At 53.3% G+C, this 25549-nt stretch overlaps 1 protein-coding gene across 1 annotated transcript; it reads right to left on the bottom strand.

The window, feature by feature from the left end:
- Window positions 1-322: 322 nt before the first annotated feature.
- On the bottom strand, window positions 323-25549 carry JSRP1 (junctional sarcoplasmic reticulum protein 1). The gene is made up of 7 exons (XM_082779731.1): window positions 25463-25549; window positions 4607-4646; window positions 3191-3350; window positions 2541-2693; window positions 2368-2433; window positions 2156-2289; window positions 323-2024 (listed from the first exon to the last, which is right to left on the bottom strand). The coding sequence occupies exons 3-7, from the start codon at window positions 3282-3284 to the stop codon at window positions 1530-1532; spliced, it is 942 nt and encodes a 313-aa protein (XP_082635857.1). The 5' UTR covers window positions 3285-3350; window positions 4607-4646; window positions 25463-25549; the 3' UTR covers window positions 323-1529.

Genomic DNA, 25549 nt, shown 5'->3' with positions numbered 1-25549 from the left:
CTACTGCCTCTCAGCCTCCCTGCAGCCTCCCCTGGCTGTTCTGAGCCAGCCCATGCCCACCACTGACCCGCATCCCTCCCTGTGCTCTCAGGGGTAAAACAAGCAGCAACCCCCCTGTTCCCACCAGCTTCAGCTCTGCCTTTCCCCGGGGACCCATCTCCAGACTTGGCAAAAGCCACGGTGTGGGAGTCCCTGCTGGGTGACCCCGGCATCGTGCCCCTGCTGTCACCGCTGCCTGGGGCACGGCAGAGGGAGGGGAAAGCTCTGGGGGGGGGACGATCCCATTACATGTCCTGCCCTTAGCGGGTGCAAACTGCAGCTGCCCACTGGCAGCACGTCCCCTTCCCGGCGGCTGCCCAAGCACCTGCTGCATGCCCCCACTGGTGGCAGTGCAGAGGGCCCGGCCCCCCTGGGTCATCTTGCAGCTGAGCCCGGTGCTCTGTGGGATGCACTGGGGGGCTGCTGTGGGGCCCGAGTCCCCCAAAAAGCAGAGCTTGGGCTCGCCCCCAGCACAGGGGATGGCTCTGGTTTGCAGTGTCCCTGCACTAACCAGGGGCTGGTGGGTGCCTCCTGACACCAGTGGGGACCTGGGCTTGCCCCTGACAGCTGGGATGGGGAGGCCCAGCCCCAGTGCTGTTTTTTCTCCCTTTCCTTTTGAAAAAACACAAGCATATCCAGGGCTGTGATTTTTTTTTCTCTCTCTTTTTTTTTTTTTAACATTCAATTTAATACCTTATTAAAAATGAAAATAGTTTATCTTAACCTCTGTTGGTTTAGCAAATACTCAAACCCACTGTGGTTTGGGGCTGTGAACGTCTCCTGTAGTTGCTACAGCGCTGCAAGATATTGCACTTGTGCTTTGTTCCTAAAAGCGACTCTGGGAAGGCAGGTTCAAGGGGAGCCCCAGCGATGGCACTGCCAGTGGGGTTTTGCTCTGGGCAAGCTTCGTGTCTCCATGCGGTGGCGGCGGGGCCGGGTTCTGTTCCTTGTTGTCCCTTCAAGGCTGGCAGCAGCCTGGCTTCTTTAACCCGGAACACACTTCTCTCTTTGATTTGCTTTCAATAAAACCAGTAACTGAATTCAAGAGCTAAGTGGTCTGGAGACACCCTCTGTTTGCTGGGCTGTGCTGTGCCCACGCCGCAGGTGCCGCAGTTGCAGCGCAGAGCATGGGTGAGCTGCAGGAGCGCTGTCTGTTGGGGATGGAGCAAGGCACAAAGCCCAGGTGGAGAGGAGCTCGTTTCCCTGCTCCCTTTCAGGTTGCCTTTGTGCAGCTCATCCAAGGGGGCCCAAAGTCCTCACAAAGGCTCATGCTTGGCCAGGTGGCATGGGCGGGTGGCACAGCAGGACCCTGATGTCCCCAAACTGTGCTCTGACCGCACCAGCTCCTGGCTCCTCTCCAGCCACAGCAGGGCTGTGGCCGCAGGGGCTCGGCAGATAGACAGAGTCCATGCATCCACAGCCCTTGCCAGGGGTGGTGGCAAGATTGGGCCCTCCCAAGGCAGTGCCGCCGAGCCCCTCTTGTCCCGGCCTCAGTCACGCCGCCTGCCCTCCCGGGGCCTGGCTGTGCCGTCCTTCCCTGCCTGCTCCCAGGGCTTCTTGCCCCTCTGCTCGCCCCGCAGCTGCCGCCAGTCTCGCCGGGTGCTCTCCTGGTGCTCGGCCCTGCCGGGGCGGCTCTTGCCTCCGTCCCTCCGGGGCTCATCCCGCTCCCGCCGGCTCTCCTTCCCCTCCCGGCCCCGCTTCTTGTGTGGCTGCTGCTCCGGCTCCTTGGGCGCCCTGGGGGCTCTGATGGGCTTGTCCTCAGGGGTCCTCTCCTTGGGGCGCGGATCCTGCCGGCCGCTCCTCTCTGCCGGGGCTGCGCGGCTGTCCTTTGCCTTCTCCTCCTTCTTCTCCGGGGCTCGGGGCTTTTCCCGTCCCTTCCTCACCTCCACCTTGGCTGGCGGCTCTTCAGGTTCCTCTGTGGGCTCTTCCTCCTCATCCTTCGGCTCTGAGCGGCCAAACCACTTCTTGAAGATCCAGGGCTCAGCCTGGGGGATGGAGGTGTCACACAGCCCAACCCTTGTGCCTGGGACCCCTCCTCAGCCCTCCCACAAGTGCTCCTCCACACTGGAGGAGCATCCCACCCCGGGATGCTGTTGCCCCCGCCTCAGCCCCATACCAGGTTGCTGTCAGCATCGTTGCTGTTGTCATCATCACCGTCATCATCGCTGTTGTCATCCTCCATGCTGCTTTCAGGCTGGATGGGCTGGGGAGCCTCCACTTCTGGGGCCTCCTCCTTGGTGATGGTGACCTCTGGGGATGGAGAGGGATGAGCTGGCGTGCGAGGCCCCCAGCACCCACCCCTCTGTGCCCGCCCAGCTCTGAACCCACCAGGGATGGGAGGTGCTGGAGGCTCCTGCCTGCTGCTGCTGACACCGTCCCTTGAGCATGGTGGTGCTGGAGGAGAGGAGGGAAGAGAGGGCAGAAGAATGGAGGTGATGAAGGTAGGGTTTGGCCACCCTGGCACTGGGGGACCCTGTGCCTGGGACCAGTCCCCATCTCACCTTGGAGCACCTGGAAGCTGACGCTGAGCAGGGCGACGATGGAGGCCACCAGGATGCACTTGTTGAGGGTGAGCCCTTCCCAGATGAGCGGCTCCTCCGCGGGGTCCAGGCTGTGGGGCTCCACCTTTGTCTTCACAGGGAGGCTCTTGGGGACTGGGGAGCCCAAAGGGAACCAGGGTTACTGGGGGGGTAGGGAGGCACCAAAGGGCTCCATGCTGGGACAAAAGGGCCCATAGCCCCCCCCGCACCCCCTCCCACCCCAGCCCTGCCCTGCCCCAGACAGCACTGGGGGAGGTCATACTGTAGAAGGGATGTGGGGGAAGAAGGTCTTGGGGTGTCAGCCAGAGATGTTTGGACTGTGTGCAGCACCCCAGGGCTCCAGCAGGGATGAGCCCTCTGTGTGCTCCTGGTTCTGCTGCTCTCCCCCTGGCCGTAGATCCCAGAAGGACAGGGAGCGGGGGTGGGATGTGGCAGGTGGAGGGGAAGCCCCATGCCATGCTGTGCCACCCCACCCCACCCCATCCCAACCAGTTCCTGGGGGTTTTGGCAAGCAGATCTGGTCCTATCACCGCCCTGTGGCCAGACAGTGCAAGGGGTGCAGGACAGGGTGGCTGTTTTGGGGTAGATGAGGCTTTTCCATGCACACCTACCTGCAGGCACTGTGGTGCCTTTTGCTCCCACCTTCTCCACACGCTTCTTCTCCGCTGCTCTCTTGTCCGCGCTGAGCACTGCCGGCTCGGGCATGCTCGGCTCGGGTGTGTCCGGATCCTGCTCACGGACACCCGGCCGGGTCCCCACCTCCTCTAGGCCCTGCACAGAGGGGAGGGAGTGTGGGTGTGTGAGCATCGCGGCGCAGCATGGCTGGGTGGAACAGGGGCTCGGCTGCACCCCTCCTCCCAGATAAGGGGCACTGGATGCAGGGGGGATGCCAGGGTGGGCAGACGGAGCCTGGTCTCCTGTGGTTTCTCAGCTGGCAGGCAGAGCCCTGGTGTTTAACAGGGCTGGGCGGCTGCTGATGCAGACGCTGACCAGGCTCGTCACTGGCTCTTCCAGGAGCTACTGCCTGATGCCTGTGTTTGTATCAGAAAGCACGTTGGGATTTTTTTTTTTTTTTTTTAATCTGCTAAGATTGATGCAGCCACTAGCTGGCCCCATGCTGCAGGCAGGCTCTGGGGTGCGGCTCGTGTGTTGGGCTGCCTTTGAGCAAGCCCAGCCCTGGGTGTCCCCGCTCGTGGGAGCTGCCAGGATGGGACCCCGCTGTGGGCACATTGCAAAGGGCTCTGGGCTTGGTCCTGGGGCACAGTTTGGTGGCTCAGCTGCCTCCTGGCCTGTGTCAGTGGCGCTGGATTCATGCCACGAGTGAGAGTTACCCGCCAGCACAGCTCAGTGACAGCAACAGCTGAACGTGCCAGGCTGTGGCCCCCAGGGACGGACGTGGGGTGAACCCCACAGAGCCCCCCCCCAGACCCTATTCCCGGCTGAATGTTGTGTTGGGAGGCAGCCCTCTGCCTCTGTCAGGACCTGGAAACCTCACCTGGGGCTGCACCTGAGCATGGCTGAAACCACAGGCACCAGGGCAGGATGCAGTCCCCTGCCCACTGCCACCACCAGTCCCCTGCTCTGCCAACATGAAACTGGAGCCCCTGCGGGGAGACACACTCCTGTGTCAGGCGAGTTGGTTTGCACAGTGCCACAGGTCATACACCCCAGCCCTAACCAGGCACAGGGTCCAGGCTCCTCGTCCCCGGGTCAGGGGCTGTTTTCACACCTCCACCGGTGCAGTGGAGAACAAAGCTGTGTCTGTGCTGTCCTCCTTTCCCCTCCACCCCCAGGACCCATCCCCATGACCCCTCATGAGCCCCTATCCCAGCTCTTTCCTGGAAGGGAAGGATCCAAACCCATTGGGTTGCAAGGTAGAAGCCATGTATGCTTGGGGCCCAACCCAGCCCTGCAGCGAGCTTAAGTACTGAAATCCCCACAGCCTCTATCACCAGCTCATGCAAGAGGGACCTCAGACACTGCATCCCCTGCCCCAGTGACAGACCCACCTTCACCAGCACACTCACATGGGAATCTCCTGCTCTCCCTGCTGCTGCTCACCGGCACCTGGCAGAGACAAGCAGAGCACAGCCTGTTAGGGGTGAGGGGGGGACATGTGGGGTGCTGTGGAGTGGAGCAAGCCCAGGTTTGGCACCCCAGAACCATGCGGTGTTTCCCATGGTCACGGCATGGCCACAGCCTCTCCTGCCATTTCAGAAGATGGGCAGAAGCCACTGGCATCACGGCAGCAGCTTGAGAGGCTGTGGTGTAAGAGTGGGGTGAAAACGGTACCCAGCGGATGGGGTTTGGAGCTGCTGAGGCCCCAGGTGTCACCTTCCCGCATGTCCTGGGCAAGCTGAAGCTGAGAGGGGACGGTGACCTCCCTGCCACAGCACACGTGGGGACAAACAGCCCAAGGAGCACAAGAACACCCTGAAAACACCATCCCAAGGCTGTGGGCTCAGGTCTCCCAGCATCAGTGAGCTTAGCACCTGCTCATCTGGGATCTGCACATCCCATCTGCACAAGCCCTCACCAGGAGGAGGAATTTCTGCCCCATCTGCACCAGATTTAGTTTATTTTTCCCCAGTGGAACAATGAATGCTGAGAAAAAAATACCAATTCCCAGGCTACAATCCAAAACATGACATTGGAAGCAAAACAAACAGCTACAAGGAAACCTTTTGGCTGGGGAACAATGGCCTGAAGGAGCTTTGCATTCAACACGAAACCAAACCAAGTCTTTGGTTTTCATTTTAGCTACCCCAGCAATGACAACCTGGTCATATCTCCCCTGGGATGTGGAGCAGCTACCACAAGGACTCGGATTTTGGGGGTCCCTCCCCACCCTCCTGGCTGTCCTCGCTTCTCCATGGTGAGGTGACAGCCAGGCAGTCCCTGGGGTGGTGGGATGGGCTGCTCACCCATGGGAGCAGCTTTCATGGGTGTTTCCCTGTCAGGCCATCTCCACAGCCGATGCACCAAGCACACACGACTGCCCAGCACGGCTGCATGGCAGGGACAGGCACCGAGGCAAGGGCTGGCCACCCACGGCAGGGATGGTCACAAAAGCATGTAGCCTTGGCCACTAATGAAAACCAGCTCTGTTTTGCTGTCTGTGGGACTTTTCCTGAACCAGCCCAGGTTGCGGGAGCCTGAGGCTGCCTCCACTGCTGACTCACATCAAAGAAACTGCCAGAAATAGCCCCTTGCCTGCCCTCCCTTCCCTGTGCACGCTCACACGGCCACATCGGGACAGGCTCCATGGCCCCCAGCGTGCCAATTGCTGCTGCAGCACCACATTCCCCTGTGCTGTGCCACGAACTGCTCCCCAGTTTGATTAAAAGGGTGAAAATCAACACAAAACCATACCTCGGGCTTGAGTGCTGCCACCTTGCCTTCGCCTGCGGGCTGGCGTGGACTGGCCAGGGTAATATACAGCAACAGCTGCCGGCCACGCCGAGCAAAATAGCACCCAATCACCGGGAGCTGCAGCACCCGAGCTCCCACCCCAGAAAAGGCAGCGCGGCACCAGGCTGCCCCCGAAATTGGGGCTGCTGCAGGGGTACAGCCCCGTGAGGCGGTCAGGATGTGGCTCTGCTCCCCATGAGCATCCTGGCAGTGGGGTGGTGAAGGGATGAAGTATTTCTGGTTTTTGGGAGTTGGAGAGGAAAACCAGCCTCTGGGGTTGTGTTTCTGCAGGCAGGTGCAGCCTCAGGAAGGAGCCTGTCCTGTCCCCGGCCAGGTGGCACAGCCTGGCACATCCCGGCCGTGTCCTGCTTCAGGGACATCTCTTACAGTCTGACAGCGTTAGGTCTGACAACTTGAAGCTGTGACATGTCGCTTTTGCAGTGCTGACATTTGCCTTTAGCGCAGGTTTGATATTTCATCCATTGCAGGATCCAAGGGAGGGATAAAGCAGGCACTGGCATCCCAGAAGGGACTTTGCTTTCCTACAGAGCCGCGGGCAGTGGGAGCTAAAGGCAGCTGATCACCAAAAATGGCCACTCACTGCCCCTGGGCTCTGCAGCCAGTTTCAAGTAGTGCTGTTTCCTATTATCAGCATTAAAAACAAGTTACAGAGCTTTTTTTCCCCCTAACATCACTTCAGCTTGATGCAGCCTTATTTTCCTGACACCTCGATGATGGATGGCACTGGCTGGCCTGTGTCCAAGCTTGGAGGGCTCCCAGAGTTTTACAAACAGATCCCAGGGCATTGGGGCATGGAGGGAACATGCATAGTGCCAGGGCCTCACAGCCCAGCACAAAAGCTCACCTTCCTCATCCTCCAGCAGGGAACCTCCTGAGCCCTGAGCAGGATCCCAGGCATCCTCCTGCTCACCTGCATCTCACAGGCTGCCTGAGCCCCTCGCACCTTTGGCCAGCAAGACACCAGGCTGCAGTCCCGCTTTAGGACCACACAGCAAAGGAGCTTGAGAGCAGCCGTCTGCTTTCCAGGGCAGGGATTTCCCCTCTTTGGCAGAGGCAGGACTGAGCATGCAGTGAACCCTGCTGCGGTATAAATAACATGCTGCAGAAGCTGAGCCCAGATGGAGAAAGAGCTGGAGCTGTAAACAAAGCCCTCCTCGCTGCGCCAGGGCTGCAGGCTCGCGTGCCAAGGGTATTTTTCTCAGTTTTATTCCCACTCCAATAAGGTCAGGGCAGTTAGCTGGCAAGGCACGCTTTATAGGGACATAATGAAAGCAGAACATCATCAACAAGCCAAATAAAAATCCCTTGTGCTCCCAGTTAACCCTGTTTCATTCCATGCTCTCAGGTCCGGCACCTTGCTTGCATCTCCTGCCGGAGAGCTCATGCCCCCTGGGAAGGCAAGGAGCTGAGTGCACAGTGATTACAGACAGAGCCCAAGCAAAGCTTCTTCCCACTTGTCCTCATGTGGGGCCATGGGATGGAAACTCTCCCATGCTTCTGGGGACCTCTCAGCATTTCCTGAGGTGGGAAGGGACCAGGATCAATTTTGTCCCTGCGTGTTTGGCTCTGAGCAGTTCTCTGCTGAGCTGCAAAGCCTTCATCTCCATTTCAGGAGCTAACCCAGGCAGATGGAGGAAGGAGAATCCCAGAGGCAAAATCTTTCCTAATCCCTTGGCCTCTCCCAGATCCTGGCCTCTCTCTTGTCCTGAGACTGAAAAAAGTGTCTCTCCCCTGTGGCTTCAGGGCTGGCACCCAAGCGCCAGGATTCATGGTCCATCAGGACCCAGCTGTGCTCCAGCATCCCTGCGCTTCTATGGCAACACTCCCTTATCCTCCCACTGGGACATAATCTTCTTTCTCCCCATCTTTAATAACTTGCAGTTAAAAGGCAGTTGTAAAGACATGGAGTTAGTCACTGCTTATTTTCAGCACAGGTTCATTCTGCTGGTGGATTTTCCTGCCCTCCACACAGCTCAGCTTCTCTCCCAAGCCCTGGCTGCTGCAGCATCCCCAGCCTGGCCCTGTCTCCTGCACCCACAGAGGGGAGGAGATGCTCCAGCTGGGCACAAGCTGGGTTTTCCACTGTCCTACTTCATAGCCTGGGCACACTGCAGGTCCTTCCCCCACTGGCTGCATGCTGGATTTCATCTCTGGCTGCACCAGACCCATACGGCTGGATTCCCACAGCCTGGCAATCCGTAATGTTCCTCCAGCCCTCGGAGCACGCAGCCTCCAGCCCCTCACACAAGCAGGGTTGGGCTCTTGACCTGGTTTTAAGGACAGGAATTTCAACTGTGTCTGCTAAGCTGGTGCTCAGCCTGGTCCATGAGTCCAGCCAGCTCCATGCCAACATTGCCCCAGCACCATCACCGTGTGCAGCCACGGTGCAGAGCGATGCCAGGGAGTGTTGCGCAGCCAATGGCACCAAACAAACTGCAGGAGATGCATGTAGTACTCAGGCCAGGCGTTGCATGAACTCGCCACAGGTACTTGGCATCTCAGAGTTCTCCACCCTTCCATTAGATGTGGCTGGGCTCAGAAGTGGTCGGAGAGGTGCTGGCAGATGGAGGGGAGGATCACAGAAGCACAGTTTCTCGGGGAAATCAGGTGAAAGAGCATCCTGATCCCTCATACCATCAAAAACCTACAGGCACAGGTGTCCCCATGGCAACCTGGCTACATCCCAGTGCTGACAACAACATGCTGTTGACCTAAAATTCCTCTTTCGGTTGGATGCAGCACACATCAGCTCTTGCCATCCTGAAGGCTTGTGCAACGTCTGTGAGCTGAAACCCAGCCACTGCCACCCAGCCCTGAGGTAGCAGCCAGCAGAGTCAGCCAAGGAAATTACATGTATTTCTCTGGGTGATTGCGGGAACCACAGACCTTTACGAGCACTGTCGTTATTAGGGAGCACTCTGGAAGTTACAGGAAGCGAAGAGACATTTTCTCTCTGCCAGCTGTACTTCTGTCAAATCACTGATCTCTCATCATAGAAGATTTGAGATCCATTGCACTGAGCAATCTCCTTGTGGTGGTGCAGTTAATTGAAAGCCTAGAGCGTTTGGGAAGCTGGATGTTCCTGTGGCTCTGTGCCATCAGGCATTACTGTGAGGTTGGGTAACGCTTCCTGACACAGAGGCATCCAGAGAGAAATGGAGCATCCTTTACCCATGGCTGGTACCTGAATGGGCTCCGCCATCCTGGTGATGCCCTCCCTGGCTGCTCTTGGGTCACAGTCTGGGTCTTCTTGGCAGACAGCTGACAGAAAGTCCTGCAAGGACCCAGAGCTGGGCTCTGCCCCCTAGTTTTGGTATTGCAGTGATTTGGCCAGCCGGGGCCCTGTCTGCTCTCTTGGGGTGAGGCTTTGCTGATGTCGGGGAACAGGATGAGGAGAGGATGAAGCACTGTGGAATGGGCGCTGCCCTGGGCCTGCTTTGCTAAGTCACAGCTTGCAGCGTCTTTGAGGCCTCCTCCTACCCACATCTTCTGGCTGTGGGCAGCGAGCCAGAAACTGGGGGGGCTTCATGTGGAAGTGGCCAGGATACAGCACGTGGGGTCTTGTAGCATGATGCTGCAGGCTGAGCACCAGCTGACCCACCTGTGGGCATGCAGATCCAGCCAAGGACAGCACAGGTGACCACATCGACCAGAGAAACCCTCTCCGTGGCATGTCTGTCCTTCCAGCACCAAGCTACAGCCAGCCTCTCACCCAGGGACAAAGTGGTGCTGTGCGGTGCCCAGCAGCAGCAGCCTGGGAGCCTTCAGGTCTCAGTCCTCGTGGTGATGGCTGGATCAGGGGACAGACCCTGCTGGCAGCAAGGTGTCACGGGTTGCCTTCATCTGCTTTGTCCACTGGGATAGGAAGGAAGAGCCCGGCCATTGACTGGTCCGGCGGAACGGGGACGGTCGCTGGGGCCAACGCTCACCCTGCTGCCGGTGGTGTGCTCTCAAACGAACCAAGTTCACTTGGTCTCTGCTCCAAGCCGAAGGACAAGCAGTGCCCACAGCGACTGTGTGGCATGGGGGCCCTGACGCACCGCAGCAGCTCACAGCGAGCCTGTGATCGTGCCCAAAGCCCTGGAAAGCATTGATTCCTCAGCATACTGTGTGATCTATACATACCCAGAGCAGCTCTGCATTAAAACCAGTCTGATCACACTCTAATCCACGTGTGACCTAAATACCCTGATTTACGAATCCCAGAGGTTTTCACTCTCTTTGCCTGGCAGAACAAGCAGCATTCAGGTCAGCTGGAACAGAAGATGCTGGATCCCATTAAATGCTACTTTTAGTCTCAGCTGCTTTCAGTAATTGTTCCATTATATGTTTTCTCACAGCCCAGTGCTGCTTAGGGCTAATCATTATTCTCTTTTAAGACTTAAAGCCATTAGTACCTCTGAGAAGAACACAAGCAAGTGGCTGTGTTTGAACACGGTATCTCAAACAAACAGTCCTTAGAACCGTACTGCTGGGGGATAGGGAAAGGTCCCACAGGAGGCCTCATCCTGCCAGTGGTCCCACCTTCCTGCAGGGTGAGGAGGGTCGTACAGGGACAACTACACCCCAAAGGGCAGCAGAGTGTGCTGCAGTGACAGCAGAAATCGCAGGAACTTCCTAACCAGCAGCAGACATTGGCTGAATGTTTCCCAGCACCTCCTGCCCTACAGCTCCCCATTTCTCTATTATCAGGCAACAAATTCCCAAGTTAAAATTCATCACACTGCAGGAACCACATGTAAAACCTACACACCAGGGTTGCCTGTGCTCTCCTGTCTCAGTATTTATTTCTTTGTTTCTCAGTGATAGTAAATGAAAGCTCAAAGGTTCAGTATCTGCTTTCTTAAAAAAGAATTTCCCCCTTGATATCACCAGGGCTGTCCACTTGGGTGTTTTCTGGCTCTGTAAGGAGTTTTCTGGGACCCTCATGGGTGCATTTATCACCTCGCTGAGGTTGGGAAACTTTGATGATGGCTTTCCTTCTCCAAAGTTCAGCCGGATTCTGTATTACTCTGTTAATTATGAGCAAAGCAGAGAAGGTTGGGACATCAGGACAAGCTTTCTGAGAGCAGTTCCCTTCTGCTCTTGTCTTTCACTCTCCTCACTTGTACAAAGCAATGCCAATGAAATATGTTCTGTAATAGAAACAAGCAAGAACCAAACCAGCTGGGTCTTAAAATAGCATTAAACTCCCTTTCCCAAAGCTGCATTCTTAATTATTCAGCTTTCTCTCCTTTTTGCCCAGCACCATTAGAATAATTTGTCCGGTGCAGGCAATGCCACTGCAGCAAGGCAAACAAATAACTGTTTGCATCATGCCCTGCTTGGAGCACTGTACGGATCACACCCTCCTAGGTTGAATTAAAAAACATCACATCTCAGAACTGAATGTTTTCTAGTCTTTTTCCATAATACCCCTGCTGACCCTTTGTTTCTAAACCATGTCCTGTTTAAACAGCCCAGACAGAGATTTGTATTTAAACTGAGGTCTGAGCCTACCAGCCGAGCAAGGAATAGTATTGTCCCCACAGCACCAACTCTGAAGCCTCCCCACAGCATTGCTCTGCTTTGTCACCCACATGGGGATGTCCTGCTCACAGCTTACCACTGGCACCTACTGCCTGCAGCAGCTTTGGGGTCGAAACCTTGGTTTGCAGGCCAGGAGGATTCCTGCTGGTGTAAGTCCAAGGCAGCTTCTCTGAGTCAGTGGGGCCGTGCTAAGTTTACAAAGAAATCATGGAGCTGTATTTCAGGATCAAAAAGGCACATCTTTCTGACTGATGTTTGTTCACAACTCCTTGCTATCACCAGAAGAAGGCAAAAATCCTGGCAAAGCAAGGCTGCAATTGCAAACTTGCCATGGTTAATGCAAGCTTGAGAAGAATTATTTTTGTGAATTGATAGAGCAGAAGATGCAAGAGTGAAACTTCAGTGAAGGCAGCCTCTGTCCCATATGGCTAGCTGTCTCTGAAGGGACCTGGACAAGCACCTCCAGCCAAGTACTGTTGAGTGAAGTGATCAGTCAGTTAGAAGCACTGCACTGGCTTCTGTGCTGATTCTCACCCACACAGCACGGTGGTGTGATTAGAAAGGTTTACTCAGACTGACCCTTCTCCTTTCTCCCCTGGAGAAGCCAAATGACCTCATTGTCACTCCTGTTTCAGCAGCCTGTGCTTTATTTTGAGGCCTTTACTCTGGAGGGCAGGAACAGAGCTCAGCCTGGACCGAGCTGGTTCCTGTGATTGCCTGCCCCGCTGGCCTAGTTCTTCTGGCCAGAAAGGCACCGAGTGCCATGTGGCGCCCCAGGATGGGGCAGGCAGGAGCAGAGGCACGCAGGGCATGGCAGCGCACCGGAATCTGCCTAGGTACACAGCCAGTGAGGATGTGAGTCAGGAGCCTGCGGGCTGTGGTAGTAACAGCTATTTAAAGTGGTGATGGAGCAATTAAAGAACAGCAACACAATCATGTGAGTGGGCAGAACAGCAGGAGATGAGCTCCCGCACAGCCCCATCGTAGCAGCGAGGTGCTCGGCATCCCCTTGGCCAGGGACTCCTCAAATCAGCCCACTGGAGATGCCATGCCCGTTGTTGCACCTCCCAACCAAAGGAGCGGGGACCTGGATCCTGCTGCAGGCTCCATTCCAGGAAGAAAACCCAAGGCACAGCAGCCAGGAGGGGGGTTTGGGCAGGGGCAGGACCTTGAGGTCCCAAGCCAAGGAGAACGGCTACATCAAGCCTGGATGATCCCCAGCTGGATGATCCCCAGCAGCACTTCCAAACAGTTCCCGGTCCTGGTCCCACTCAGCCCAGCTCTAGATGGAGAGCAGTGTGCAAGAGCCAGAGGCCCCGTGCAACCAGGGCAGGTGGAATTTGCCTCCTTTCCAGGGCAGTCGCTTTCTTTTGAAACGTGGCTGCCCTCGAGTGGTGTCTCAGGGCCACAAATGAAGCCCGTTAGAGGATGCGCACTTGCAACACAGCTGCAGGACAGAAATGCAAAAACTGCTGTCCCCTGCTCCATCACTTCTGTCCCTGCTCCTCGCTCCTGCATGCCCAGCCTGCTGGGAGGCTTGAAAGCACAAGTAGCTGAGTCTTTTTGCTGTTTTTTTTGTTGTTGTTGTTGTTGTTGTTGTTGTTGTTGTTGTTGTTGTTGTTGTTGTTGTCATTTTTATTGTTCTAGTGAAATACAAACAGCAGCCTGAAAGAATTTCTTCCTCAAAACCCGAGTTAGTTCCCAAATTAGCCAGTTGAAATGGCAAGGGTTTTCTTTCCGTAGGAAGTGCCACAGGAGCACGGGGCATCAGTGGTCCCCGTCTCTGAGCACTGCATTTGCCAGCCTCGAGCCTCTGCATCTTGGGAAGGTTGAGCTCAGTGGAGCTCAGCCTCCAGGGCAGCTTCAGGTCTCTACCACCATGAGACTGATGTCTCACTCTAGAAATTCAGGGATTTTAACAGTAAAAGTGAGATGAGCACGCAGCACTTTCCCTTTGATCACCTCTGTTCCTCCAGAGAGTGGGATGAGCACCTCCCCAGGCCCACCCACGGTCTCTTACAGCACAAGAAGCCACCTGAAAGCCAAGTGACAATGCATGCCTCCACCGGGCTGCTGATCCTTTCTGCCTCTGCACCCACATAAAATGGTGCTGGGTGCTACAGGAAAGCTGAACAGGGAACTGCAGCTCCCACCCTTAATACATGCAGCAGTTGTCCCCTGCTGGGGCACAAACTGCTCCCAAACCGTTCCATTGCCACTGCTGGACTGTTTTACAGACAGCAGGACAAGAAACAGATGGGGTAGCCCAGCACGTACTAAGCAAAAGAATGAAAGAGTTTGCCTTCAGAAGCAGTCAGCCCATGCCAAAACACTGCTCGGTGTGTTTTGTACTCAGGTGAATGAGCTCATCGGAGAAAAATCAAAGGCAGCAAACCACTTTTGCAGGTGAATGAGCAACACAGCCAGGCTGGGAATTACAGGACAAGACGAGGCAGATTGCAGTGCGGGGCAGAGCCTGGTTTGGCCGCAGGGAAGTGAGCAGTCCTGTGCTGCCCCGTGGGAATTTCTTTTAATGTCACGCTGGGGTGGAGTGCTGGTGAGTAACTGCTCCACGGCAGGTCCAAGAAGTGAATAATTTTCCAAGAATAAAAAATAAAAGCCTAGGTACTCTGTGGAAGGGCACCCTATAAATAGGACTAACAAGTGGGAATAGCAGATGGGAAGTTTCTTGTCCCCATCCCCACCACTTCTGTGTGCCCCTCTCTGGTCCCCCAGTCCCAGTTTCTGTGCATGAGCTGGTTGGAAGGCAAAATCCCACTGTGTCTGCTGGTGCAGGTCCTGGGTACAGGACTCTGCTGACTGCCCAGACATGTACCTGCTCAACCACACCTCCCTCTGGCACCTGAGCACCCTGGTGACATCTGTGCCACCTTCCAGTTTCAGCAGCTCTTGGTCAGTACTTTCTACAGGTATTAGAAAGAGGAGTGGGGTGACAGGGTAATCACCTACGCTTGTTTTTTTTTTGTTTTTTTTTTTTGTTTTTTAAATAAAGCGGTACTCCCCCCAGGAACCCATATGCAATAGGCTATAAATGAGCCAGCACCACAAAGAGGTCTTAGAGCCACTGTGGATGTAACTGCAAATGTCAGCTCAGGGATTATAACAGCCAAAAGGCATCCTAGGGAATTGCTGAAAATGGTGCATAGATGTTGCTAGAAAAACCCATGATGTGCTTGCAAAAATCCCCCGTGAACCCACACCTTGAATGCTGCCAGCAGTGCTGGCCACCTAGTGTCAGAAAAGATGCAGATATGTGTCAAAAAGAGCCGGGTTGGGTTCAGGAGCAGACCGGGCGTACAGCAGAACTTCCACACAAGGAAAGGCTGAACAGAGTGAAACAGCAGAGAAAAACAACTTGAGAGATCTGCGAAAGCATGAATGGTGCAGAAAAGAGTGAAAGGGAGTGGCTACTCTCTAATTCACGAAGCACAAAAGCTGGAGCCTGGATGTAAGGAGCAATAGGTCAAAAACCAGCAAAAGGAGAGCTTCCGCATGGATACATGGTAGAAGCTTGGATCTCATCGTCAGGGGACCTGGTAGGGGCTCAGGAAAAAAACACTTTGGAAAGGGGTTAAAGGAGGTTACTGGAGGACTGGTCCAGGGGGGCTGCAAGACAAGAACCTGGGCAGGTCCCACTGGTGGCTGAGCCTGGGTGCTTGTCCAGCACTGCTGGGCACTCAGCAGGCACTGCGGGTCATGCGCGAGGTGAGAAGCAGGGCCCAAACCTGCACATCAAAACAGATTTCCCATAAATTACCATGCTACGACTTTTCATAAAAGGCTAGCAGCACGAGGTACAATTCATGAGGAACCTGTAATGTTTAATTAAAGGGGAGAAACTGATCCTGCTGTGAAACACTTCCAGATCCCATGCCAAGCTCATCATTGACTTAATTTACGGGACGTAAACAGGCCAGAAAATGGCATAAGCGGTAAAGTCACGTAACTTTTGCCAATTTGGGATTCCACAGCTGTGCAAAGGGAGGGTGACTGACAAATGAAATGAGATGAAGGCAAGAACACAGTGAACTTCCTAACAGGCAGTGCAGGACGGGAAGACCACCTATGCTCTGCTACAGCTGCTCTTCTTGCTTCTCCCTGCTTTCTGCCTCCAGACATGAAGGTCACCCATCTTACACACCCGTGAAATCCCTCGTTGGCTTGAATTACACGTGTTCCAACCCTAGATGTCAAACAGCCAAGGCTGCTGTACCAGTGACACGGACATAAATTCCAGTAGACCTCCAGTGAAAGCGATAGCATTACCTGCACTGCCCTGCGCCCCCTGCAGCCCCCTGTCAGGGGACGGCTCCTGCCTGCCCCCAGGGCTCTGTGCTTGCCACTCGGTGTGGCTGTGCCCATGATGAGATGCAGCGTGTGCCCAAAAAGGGATTCTCAGCATTATTCATACGGAAAAAATGCTGTGGGATTGCTTCCCTTCGTGTAACTAACCGGTCCCATGACCTCAGTTTCATGATTCTTAATTTCTGAGTGAAATAATTTCCAATACCAAGAAGGGAGAGGCTGGCAGGCTTGTGGGGAAGGCACTAGCTGAGCAATTGCTTGCAAAAGGGACCAGCCTGGGCGTCACACCTTGGCTCCAGCCCTGGCTCTCAATGCCACCCGAAGTCTTTTGAGCAGCCACGAGCCTGGCTGGGAATGGAGAGCTCAGAGCCACCGAGACCTGCTGCTGGAGGCACCCTCAGCAGCGCAATTGCCAGTCCCTAAATAGAGCTGCTCTCCTTTTACATGGAAAAGAGGGATGCAAGGAATTCAAAACCACGAAAGGAGAAGAGGGCACTGCAGAGCTACTCAGGTTCAGCTGCAGTTTCACAAACGCTTTAAATATCGCTCCCTGCTGTCCTGTCCGGGGCTGGGCAGTGCAGAGGAAGCTGAAACAGCCTAACATCTTGCGGAAAAAGTGGTGAAAAAATAGGGGACAACAACAGGAGATGCTCCCTGGTTGTACAGGAAGATGCCTCCAGCTCCCCTCCTTTCCTCCATGGATTAGAATTTTGCAACGGGCCTGAATTTGGGTCCTGGAGACCAGAAGGAGTTGCCACAGCATTCTGGTAGCTCATGTCACACCCTGAGGTTTCCCACAGACCCTCCCACCCCAAACAGCTGGGGTGAACACCAGCCTGCCTCCGCGGCACAAAGGCTCCCACCAGGTTCCCAGGTGCACAAGTAAGCTTCCAGAGCAGAAGAAAGCAAATAGAAAGGCAAAAATATATATACAAAAAAATATAAATAAATAAATAATAATAAAAAGCCCAACCCAGGACTTTTGGGTGCAAAAAGGGCTGCAGATGCCAGGAACACCTTTGGAAGGAGAATGTTTGCAGGTAAGCACCAGCTCACACTGCCAGCGAGAGGGGAGCTACCTGCCAGGATGGGAGCAGTCCTGCAGCAGGATGGGGCTGAAGCACAGGAAGTCACACATGGAGGCGCAGCTGCTCACTGCTGGGACCAAGCACGTGCCCAGGAACAGCCCCATGGCCCCGCTGGGCTTCAGTTTCCCTTCCTGTGAACAGGAGTAATAATATTTGCCATGCTTCTAACATTGCAGAAAGATAAACTCACTCAGCTTGTAGAGGATCTTAAAGGAGTTTAGTACTTGGCATTTCTGTTGCAAAGTTTATTCACTACATTCACCATCCCCAACTCCTCCGTGATATCTGCTAGAGCTTTTTTTCAGTTCTGCTTTCTGTGTCCAAACAACAGATTTTTTTTTTTGTTCCTCCTCTCCAGACATGACTCGCTGCTTGCCACATCCTCCAGTCAGAAATCACCCCTGACACCTGGCCCCCAATTTCCATGTGTTTAGCTCAGTCCCTTTCACAACAGGTTGCCAATGCTGCTCCTCCTTCCTTTCCTCCTCTGGGTGCTGAGTGCTTGTGGCCAGCAGTGGCAGAGATGGCTCAGACAAACTGCGTCCCCATCCCCTGGTGCTAGGGCAAACCCAGCAGAGAGGCTAATCCCAGCAGGTTTCTGCTCAGAAACCTCCCACCTCTGTCCTGGTAGAGCAGAGTAGGGCTTGCAGCAGCACAGCTCTGTGTGTACTTGCAGTAACACTGTTCTGTGCATGCTTGCAATGATGCTTTCTGTGCATGCTCACAGTATTGCTGCTCTTTGTGTGTGCTTGCAGTGTTGCTGCTCTGTCAATGCTCGCAGTATTGCTGCTCTGTGCACGCTTGCAGTGATGCACACTTACAGCAGCACTGCTCTGTGCATGCTCGCAGCGATGCTGCTCTGTGCACGCCTGCAGCTTCCTCTGAAGACAACAGCAGCCAATCGGTGACATGGTGCGGGGCAGAAATGCTTTCTGCTTGGAGACAGAAAAGCAAAGACACAACTGAGTGCAGCTGGCAGGGCCAGGGTGCACCCTGCAGCACCAGGGGCCCCCGGGGAAGGCAGTGGAGAGGGCCTGCAGGGAGCGAGGAAAGGCACTGGCTGGGCTGTGCAGAGAGAAGGGAAAGCAGCCTGCTTGGCCCTTGCTTGTAGTCAAAGCCTCCCAGCACTGGGATTTGTTTTTTTCTTACACGTGAGGACTTTGCAGTTGAGACATAAAGAAAATGAGAGTGGGAATGAGAGGTAGTGAGAGGTAGAGAAGAAAGCTGGGCAGAGCTGGGACCAGAGGGAGGGTGTAAATAGGCAAGGGAGGAGGAAAAGAAGCAAGAATGTGGGTGGACAGACAAGTGAGAAACTCAGAGAAAAAGGCAGGCTATGAAAAGCATAGAGAGGTGAAGAAAGGTATGAAAGAGGTGGAGAAAGGTATGAAAAAGCATAGGGAGGTGAAAAAGGGAAGCTGGAGCATTGCAGAAAAGCAGCTGCAAGGGGAGCAGGCAGGAGGACCCTTCGGCAGCCCTGAGAGCAGGCAGGGAGCAAGCGGCCCCTGGGCTCGCAAGGTGGGCTCGTGGGTGGAGGTGGCAAATTGTCACAGGGGGGCAGAGAGCTCCCCAAGCCAGCGCACAGTTCATATTGATGCACCTGAGTAAAGGACCCCAGCGTGGCCACTCCTCAAAACCCTACTACAGGCAGGTGTAGAAGGATTTGCAAACTGAAATCAAATGTATCTATCAAACACCAATTTTAGAGAATTCGCCTTAGTTAGCTATGATGCCATAAAGCACTCCGAGAGAACGCTACTGGTGAGCACGTCCCCCGTACCCAGGTTTCCCTCTCCTGTGAGTGCAGGTGCAGAGAGGTGCCCTGGTCATGGAGCTGCTCCATGTCCCTGGTGTCCCTGCTGTCCCTTCTGTCCCTGCTGTCCCCAGTGCCCCTGGTGCCCCTGCCCTGCCCTGTCCTGGTGGCGGGGAGCTGAGGGCTGGCAGCAGTAGGCAATGCCCCGGGGGCAGCAGGACCCGTGCCCACCGCCACCACCTCTCCCCTCTGTTCCCACTTGTGCCAGATGGGATGGGGACAGAGCGCTGGGGGCTGGGGTAGCATTGCTGGGGTGGTGGGGGCTCCTTTTGTACTGTTCTTCTCACCGTGACATTTCAATGGCTGGCCCCCAAACATTTTCTGACTGCTGTGTGTTTTCCCAGTGACTCAAAGGCAAGAATCTTTCTGAATAAATCATTTAGAGGCAGGAAAGAAAAAAAAAAAAAAAAGGAACAGCTCTGACCCCACACGTACACACACTCCCCTCCTCCTACAAGCGTGTTTTGGAGCTGCTCAAGCAAAGGGAAGAGTGAGCAGGAGTAATTTTCCATGGATGCAGGGAACAATTGAGCCCCGCGTGGTTTTCATCGTTAAAACGCTTCCCTCCAGCAGTTTCTGCTCCTCCATGCCAGACAAAGGCGATGTGCATGCAGAGACCGGTTCAGCCTTGCTCCACCCTGCGGTGTCGAGGTGCAGGGTGCCGGGGAGGAGGCACGGGGGGGACACAGATGTGGTGATGTGGGCTCACTCCAGCCTCGCTCCCTCGGCACGTTGGGGATACCTGAGTCAGCTGGGGTGGCTCAGGCACAACGACACGATGGTTTGGTCTGAGGGATGAGCTCTTGTGGTGCTGGGGAGGGACATGAGGGCAGTGCTGGTGTTGTGTTGGTGTTGAGTGGCTGCAGGAAGACAGAGAGAGGCCTCGGCATCCTCAGCGTTGCACAGGCTGCAACCAAAAGAGCTCTGAAATGTCCATCTCCAGGAGCTGAGGGACAGGAGGGAGCAAGGCTCAGGCTGGCAGGTCTCTGCTCTTACACATCAAGCCCCGGCATTGTTTCTGAGCCCCATTTGGTGCCTTATTCCTGCTTTTTTCTGAAGTGATGCTGACTACACCCACTGTCCTGGGAACGTGCTGCTCACGGGGAGCACATGGGGCTGAAGGGCAGCAGCACCCACTGCGTACAAACCATGTCAAGGTTACCTTTAGCTCTGGGTGAGAAGAAAGATGGAAAGCAACTGGTTTTCACCAAAAAATATTTTCTTCGTTCCTCATCAAAGATTGGCATATGGCAGCTAGGCAGACTCAGGCCCAGACTGGTGGGAGATCTCTAAGCAACATTTTTGTGGTGCAGAGTAAGATTTTGCCAGCCTCCTCCCAGCCAGCCAGGTACTACTGAGCTGGTGGCTCAGCCCAGAGCTGTTTTACAGCCCTTCGCCAGACCACTGAAGAGGGCTTTCAGCAGAACATCAAAGACAAGGCTCAGAGAATCACAGGAGCTGGTGCTGCAGCTCCAGCAGCCCTACGCAGCGGCAAAAGCCCCAACACCTTGGTTCCCTTAGGACCCCCCAGGTGTGCATGCCAAGCTTTTTGCTCCTTGCTCTATGTGCTTTTTCACTTCCTATTGCAACAGCCAGCAAATGCATTTATGAACAGCTGGGTTTTGTCTAGGAGCTGATGGCACTTAGCATGGCTGTGGATTGATGCTTTACAACCGTAGCTTGTGCAGCAAAGATTTGGGGTAGCTGAGATGCTTCATTGACAATAAGCAAAACAAAGCAAAAGGAAGCTATTACAGAAGATGATCTTGGTTTGCTTTGCCAAAAACAACAACAACAAAACAGCCCACGAAGGCCTGAGGGGTATGATTGCTACACATAAAAGCACCTGTGAGAGGGCTGAGATGCTTATTTAAGCATAAGGACAAGGTTGGCATGAAACCAATTGGGTAAAAACTGGCTGCAAATAAATGCAAGTGGGATTAAGAAGGTGTTTCCCAACTCTTAGAGTGCTCAGTTTGTGGAATAGCCTTGCAGGGGATGCATTGGAGGCTGAGAGGGTGGAGCACTGCACCTTTTTGAAGGGGATCCCAGGTCTACATGTGGACAGCAGGTCCAGGTTTGTCTCTCCTGGCCCTAGAAAGACATTCCATGCCTCAGTCTGGGAAACTGGGAGGCTGAAACTTGCACCTCGGGGAAATCCCAGTGCTCAGCATCCCCTTAAAGCCATGCCAAGAGCTCCTGAAATCTTCCCAGACGAAAAATAGAAGCAACTACATAAGATGACTTCCCTTGGATTGTGTGTGCCTTTTAACTGCTAAAGTACTACAATGAGAAGGGATCTTGGAGAGCTACAACAATAGCTTATTTTGAAGGAAAATTAAGACCAGCTTGTTTATCCTAATCTTGCAGCTTCCTCCAAACAAATGTGTCACAGCTGTTATACCTGGAGGTCATGGAAAAAGGGTCTCAGCAGAACGGCTGTGAGAAGCGGTTGAGGCAAAGAGTGAGAATGTATCCTCCAGCAGGTCGGCATGCTGGGGTGCCAGCAGGCTGAACTGGGATACTGAGGGCTTAATCAGGCCTTTTGTAGTATGAAATTTGCATTGCTTTGCATGCAAGGCTCAGGAAAGTAGCTGCTGCCCCAAATACTTATTTTTTTTTGCCTCACTGACTGATCAAACTTGATTTAGTACGTGGGTCAGATATAAATTCCCTTCTAGTTAAAATTCAAAGAGTTAAAAAAGTTATAGGGAGACAGGCGGTGGTGATGCAAGTAACCAGACTCTTGTTGTCATCACCCTGGTGCTGCTGGACAAAGGCAGAAACTGTACCACCGGCAGGCAGAGCTGCTCAGAGGTGCAAGGCAGTGGCGATGTCAATCTACATAACCATGAGAACATTAAAATCAAAAAATACAGTTTTGCATAAATTGATGTTTTGTATCTGTCTCCACAATATTTCATGGGAAAAAGCATCCAGTTACCACAAGGAAGCATATTTCTAAACCCATTTAAAATCTTAAAACCGCAATACATAAACCTAACAATACCAAGCAGCAAGACATCAGGAAGCCATTGAAAGAAAAGCCCAGTGTAATATAAAAGAGAACTAAACATGACTATCGCTGCCAAAGAATAATCTCCTTTAAATATTTTTAAAGGCAGCAAAGAGGATTATCGATGAGGTTTGAGACAAGATAAGGACAGATAATTTAGGTTCCAGAGAACATTTTGCCTATTCTGAAGGTACTTTGAGGTCAACTGACTTTTGAAAATGACCTAAATAAAAAAAAAAAAATGGAACAACAAAAGCCCAGTCCATTTTCTGAACGATTTGAGGTTGGAGGGGCTTTGCCTCTGTATGGCCTGAGGTTGTTCCTTTCTCTGTGCCTCAGCTTCCCCATCCACAGTGACACAACAACGCAAGTTACAACCTCCGAAGGGAGCCTGAGGGCTGCTTAGAGGTAATGCTGACAACTTAAATACGTACATCACAAATTCTGTTTTTGCTGTCTCAGTACATATGGTCAAGGGGTGGCGCAGGATCTGCTGGAGGCACGCTCTGGTCTGTGCCAGGCCAGTTTTTGTGTGCATGCTGCACCCGTGGAGCCACGATGTGACGCAGCAGAACTGCGGGGCTGTTGCACTGTGTGCGCTGCTCTGGCAGCTGTGGAACTGCCCTGCTGGCCCTCGCTGCTCTCTGTCACGTCCCAGTCCTTGAAGAACAGCGCTGATTACATTTTCCTCCCTAATGAGCTCAATGAGTCTGAGGATGGGCTGAGAGTGCCCCAGAGGATGGTGTTCAGGCCACAGCCTGAGCTTGAGGAGACGTCTGCACAAAGTACAGACATTGCATGGAAACACCACGGGAGCAAGGAACTGGGCGCTAAGGAAGCTGCCTGCTGCATGACTGAAATCCAGAGATGTACCAGAAGGGCAGGGAACCACCACAGTCTGCATGCCATTTAAAAGGACGTACACAGGAGCCAGACCAAAATTATCCCACTGACGCAAGGAAGGATGGAGAGAAACATTCCCATGGAGGCTAGGCATCCATAGGACCAAAAGCCACAGCCTCAGGAGCTAAAACACCCCAAAACCAAATTTCAGAAACAGTTCTCAACTCCACACAGCTTGTTTTCTGTAAGCACAGCTGCTCCCTTTCCTTGCATGCACTTCTGAAGCAGGAGGTTTTCAGATTGTCTTCTGAAGTACTTGGTAAAAGTCATGGTAAGCAGGAAATCAGCCTAAATTGGGTCATTAGTCCAACCAGAATGGTAATTTTCAGGTTTCTTGCCTTCCTTATGCCACTGATTTATCTTCAAGCACCTTGGTTTTATTGGGAGTTACAAACACATGCTCAGCAATAGGTGTAAGAGTGCTTTGGCAGAGGAAAGGACAGCCATGTTCTGGAGCTTTCCTGCATGTGCCTGGCTCATTCTCAGCTGTTTGGCTGCCCTGCTTCTGTAGCAGGAAGCTCCCTGGGCTCAGGTGGCAAATCCATGTATGATTGCACGAGTATGGAGCTCCTGAAGGTGAGGTTATCTGGGAAGCTGGGTGCCGGGCATCGCGACACTCCCCGCACCGCATCCCGCCTTCTAGCCAGGGACGCATTGAACCCTGCAGAACTCAGCTTCCTCCAGAAGTTAATGTCAAGCAGGAGGCAGTGTAAGTTAATTTGTACATAGGGCGGCTTCATAAATAAAAACCTTTAAAGAAAACTGGAAAATTGTGGTACCAAAATAGAGGTGCCTTCACTTGAAAGCCTCTGCTCTGACACCCAAGTGCAATGACAGCCTGGGGACTCGGTACGGCGGTTGCACTGTACGGGCTCTACCTGCATGGGCAATGTCTTGCCAAGCTGTCACCTTCCACAGGCTTAAACTCAGGAGTGTTTTTTTTTTTTTGGTTTTGTTTTTGAATAAAAACCATAAATAAACAACCTGAGCTGCTAGCAGCCTGCTAAGCTGGCTGGCAGTCGGCTACAGCTCCACCCTGGCTCGGAAGGATCACTGGCTATCTCTGTATGCACCGTGAGTAAATATTGGTTCAAACACAGAGAGCTCATGGGCTAAAGCACAAGGCTGCATGAAGCTCAAATAACTATGCTGGCAGAAGCGCTGGTGGCCAGGACTGGCCCTCGCTGTCCCCTCCTGTATCACCCAGGGGCGGTGCTGGCTGTTAGCACTGCTCCAGCTGCTAGTACTGCTCCAGAGAGCTCTGGCCAGCCTTGTGCTTAGCACAAAGTCCCCTGGGATTTTACCTGAAATAAAGCAGCACACAGCACACATATACAGCTGGAAGAAAGCCTGTGTTGCCAATTCTGCTGGTCGGAGGCTATTCTCAGGCTTGTTCTCAGCTGCAGCAAAGGGGTGAAGTGATTTCCCTCACGAGCAACTCACAAAAGGACGGGCATGGCACATAACTCATTGCAGGCTAAATAACCTTCCCTGCCCTCGGGGCTTGTTCATTTTATTTATGGGAAAATATGCTCGTTAATACTCTTATCACAGGGACGATCTAATCGGGGGGTGGGGGGGATACTCTCCTTTGAATATATCCATTTTAATGAGCTGTTGGCAAAATGTTTAGGCAGGCAAAACTGACTCTGAACGCATTTCTAACAGAGCAGATTCTGCACAGGTCTTAACGTTCATCCTGCTGGCATCTGTTTGTTTTGATAACATTTCCAAACGAAATTATGAATTACAAAAGCCAAGCTGTACTGTGCACTTCCTCGTCCCTAAGGTTAACTGATCCAAGCACAACAAGAACTGAAGGAAAATAAGCAACCCTGTCCAGCTCACCCGCCCACCCTCGCGACACGGAGGGTGTAGAAATAGCCCCTCCTGAAAAGAAACACCAGAACTGCTCTGAAAGAGAAAAGGGAAGCTACACCACAAATAAATAAATAAATAAATGAAATTTAAAAACAAGTAAATAAATTCAGTACACAAAGGCTCCAGCAAACAGCTCGGCAAGTGGGTCAGCAGGGAAAGAAAACACTTGTGGAAGAATTCCACAAAGCCTCTGCACACCAAAATGCAGACTGCGTATGATCGCACAGAGGCTTGTTTTCTCAGGACCAGCTCTGCAAGGTGCTGTGCCCCCTGTTCTGCCCCTGCTAGCAGGATTGAAAGCGCTCGATCTGATCCCCAAATTAAACTCCCCTCTGTAGGTCTGCATACTTTGCAGGAATCTGAACCTTGTCACCGCTCATTTAACACAGGAACGGAGAGGGCAACCCCTGGGAGCTACATCTGGCCCGAAGTAAGTGAAACAGAAAATGGATCGTGGAATGGAGGATGTTGCAATGGTTTGCACTTCATTGTTTTGCAACTACCTCTGAATTCCTCATGACTGTTTGCTCATAATTGGCAGCAGCACCCGGAGAAAAATCAATACAAAAATCAAGCATTTTTTTCTGAAATTACAGAACCGTAACAACAAATTGCTCAGGCGCATGCTTCTTTCCCCGACAATGTTAGGGTGCCGTCCCCTGACGGTCTCCCGTGTCTCCGGCTGCTGGCTGGCGCTGCCCACGTTTCCTGTTCTCACTTCAAGCTGCTCCTCTCACCCCCGCATCATTTTTATAAGGAAACCAAACTGCAGCGCCTCAAAAGCCTGCTCCTGCAAACTTAGAGAAGACAACTCGGCACTTATTAGTGACCAGCACTATGTTGGTTTACACCCCTAAAAACGATACTGAAATTTTAAAGCATTTTAAGCATCTGTTACCTCATCTGCATTCAATATATAGTCCTCTTCATACCAGCTGTTTTTAAGTGAAAAAGCAGAGTTCCAAAGTTTCTTTGGTAAGAAGCA

This window comes from Aythya marila, assembly GCF_965140915.1.
Source record: "Aythya marila genome assembly, chromosome: 27".
NCBI classification, from domain to species: domain Eukaryota; kingdom Metazoa; phylum Chordata; class Aves; order Anseriformes; family Anatidae; genus Aythya; species Aythya marila.
Note: the sequence above shows the minus strand (reverse complement) of the source record. Positions and strands in the feature narration are given on the sequence as shown.

What these genes read in the sequence shown, in the direction of transcription:
- JSRP1 (XM_082779731.1), bottom strand. Translation starts at nt 3,284, where the DNA reads ATGCCCGAGCCGGCAGTGCTCAGCGCGGACAAGAGAGCAGCGGAGAAG. An exon ending in TCCAGCACCTCCCATCCCTG is followed by an intron (nt 2,290 to 2,367) that starts GTGGGTTCAGAG and finishes CTCCATCCCCAG; the next exon opens with AGGTCACCATCACCAAGGAG. An exon ending in ACGATGCTGACAGCAACCTG is followed by an intron (nt 2,025 to 2,155) that starts GTATGGGGCTGA and finishes TCCATCCCCCAG; the next exon opens with GCTGAGCCCTGGATCTTCAA.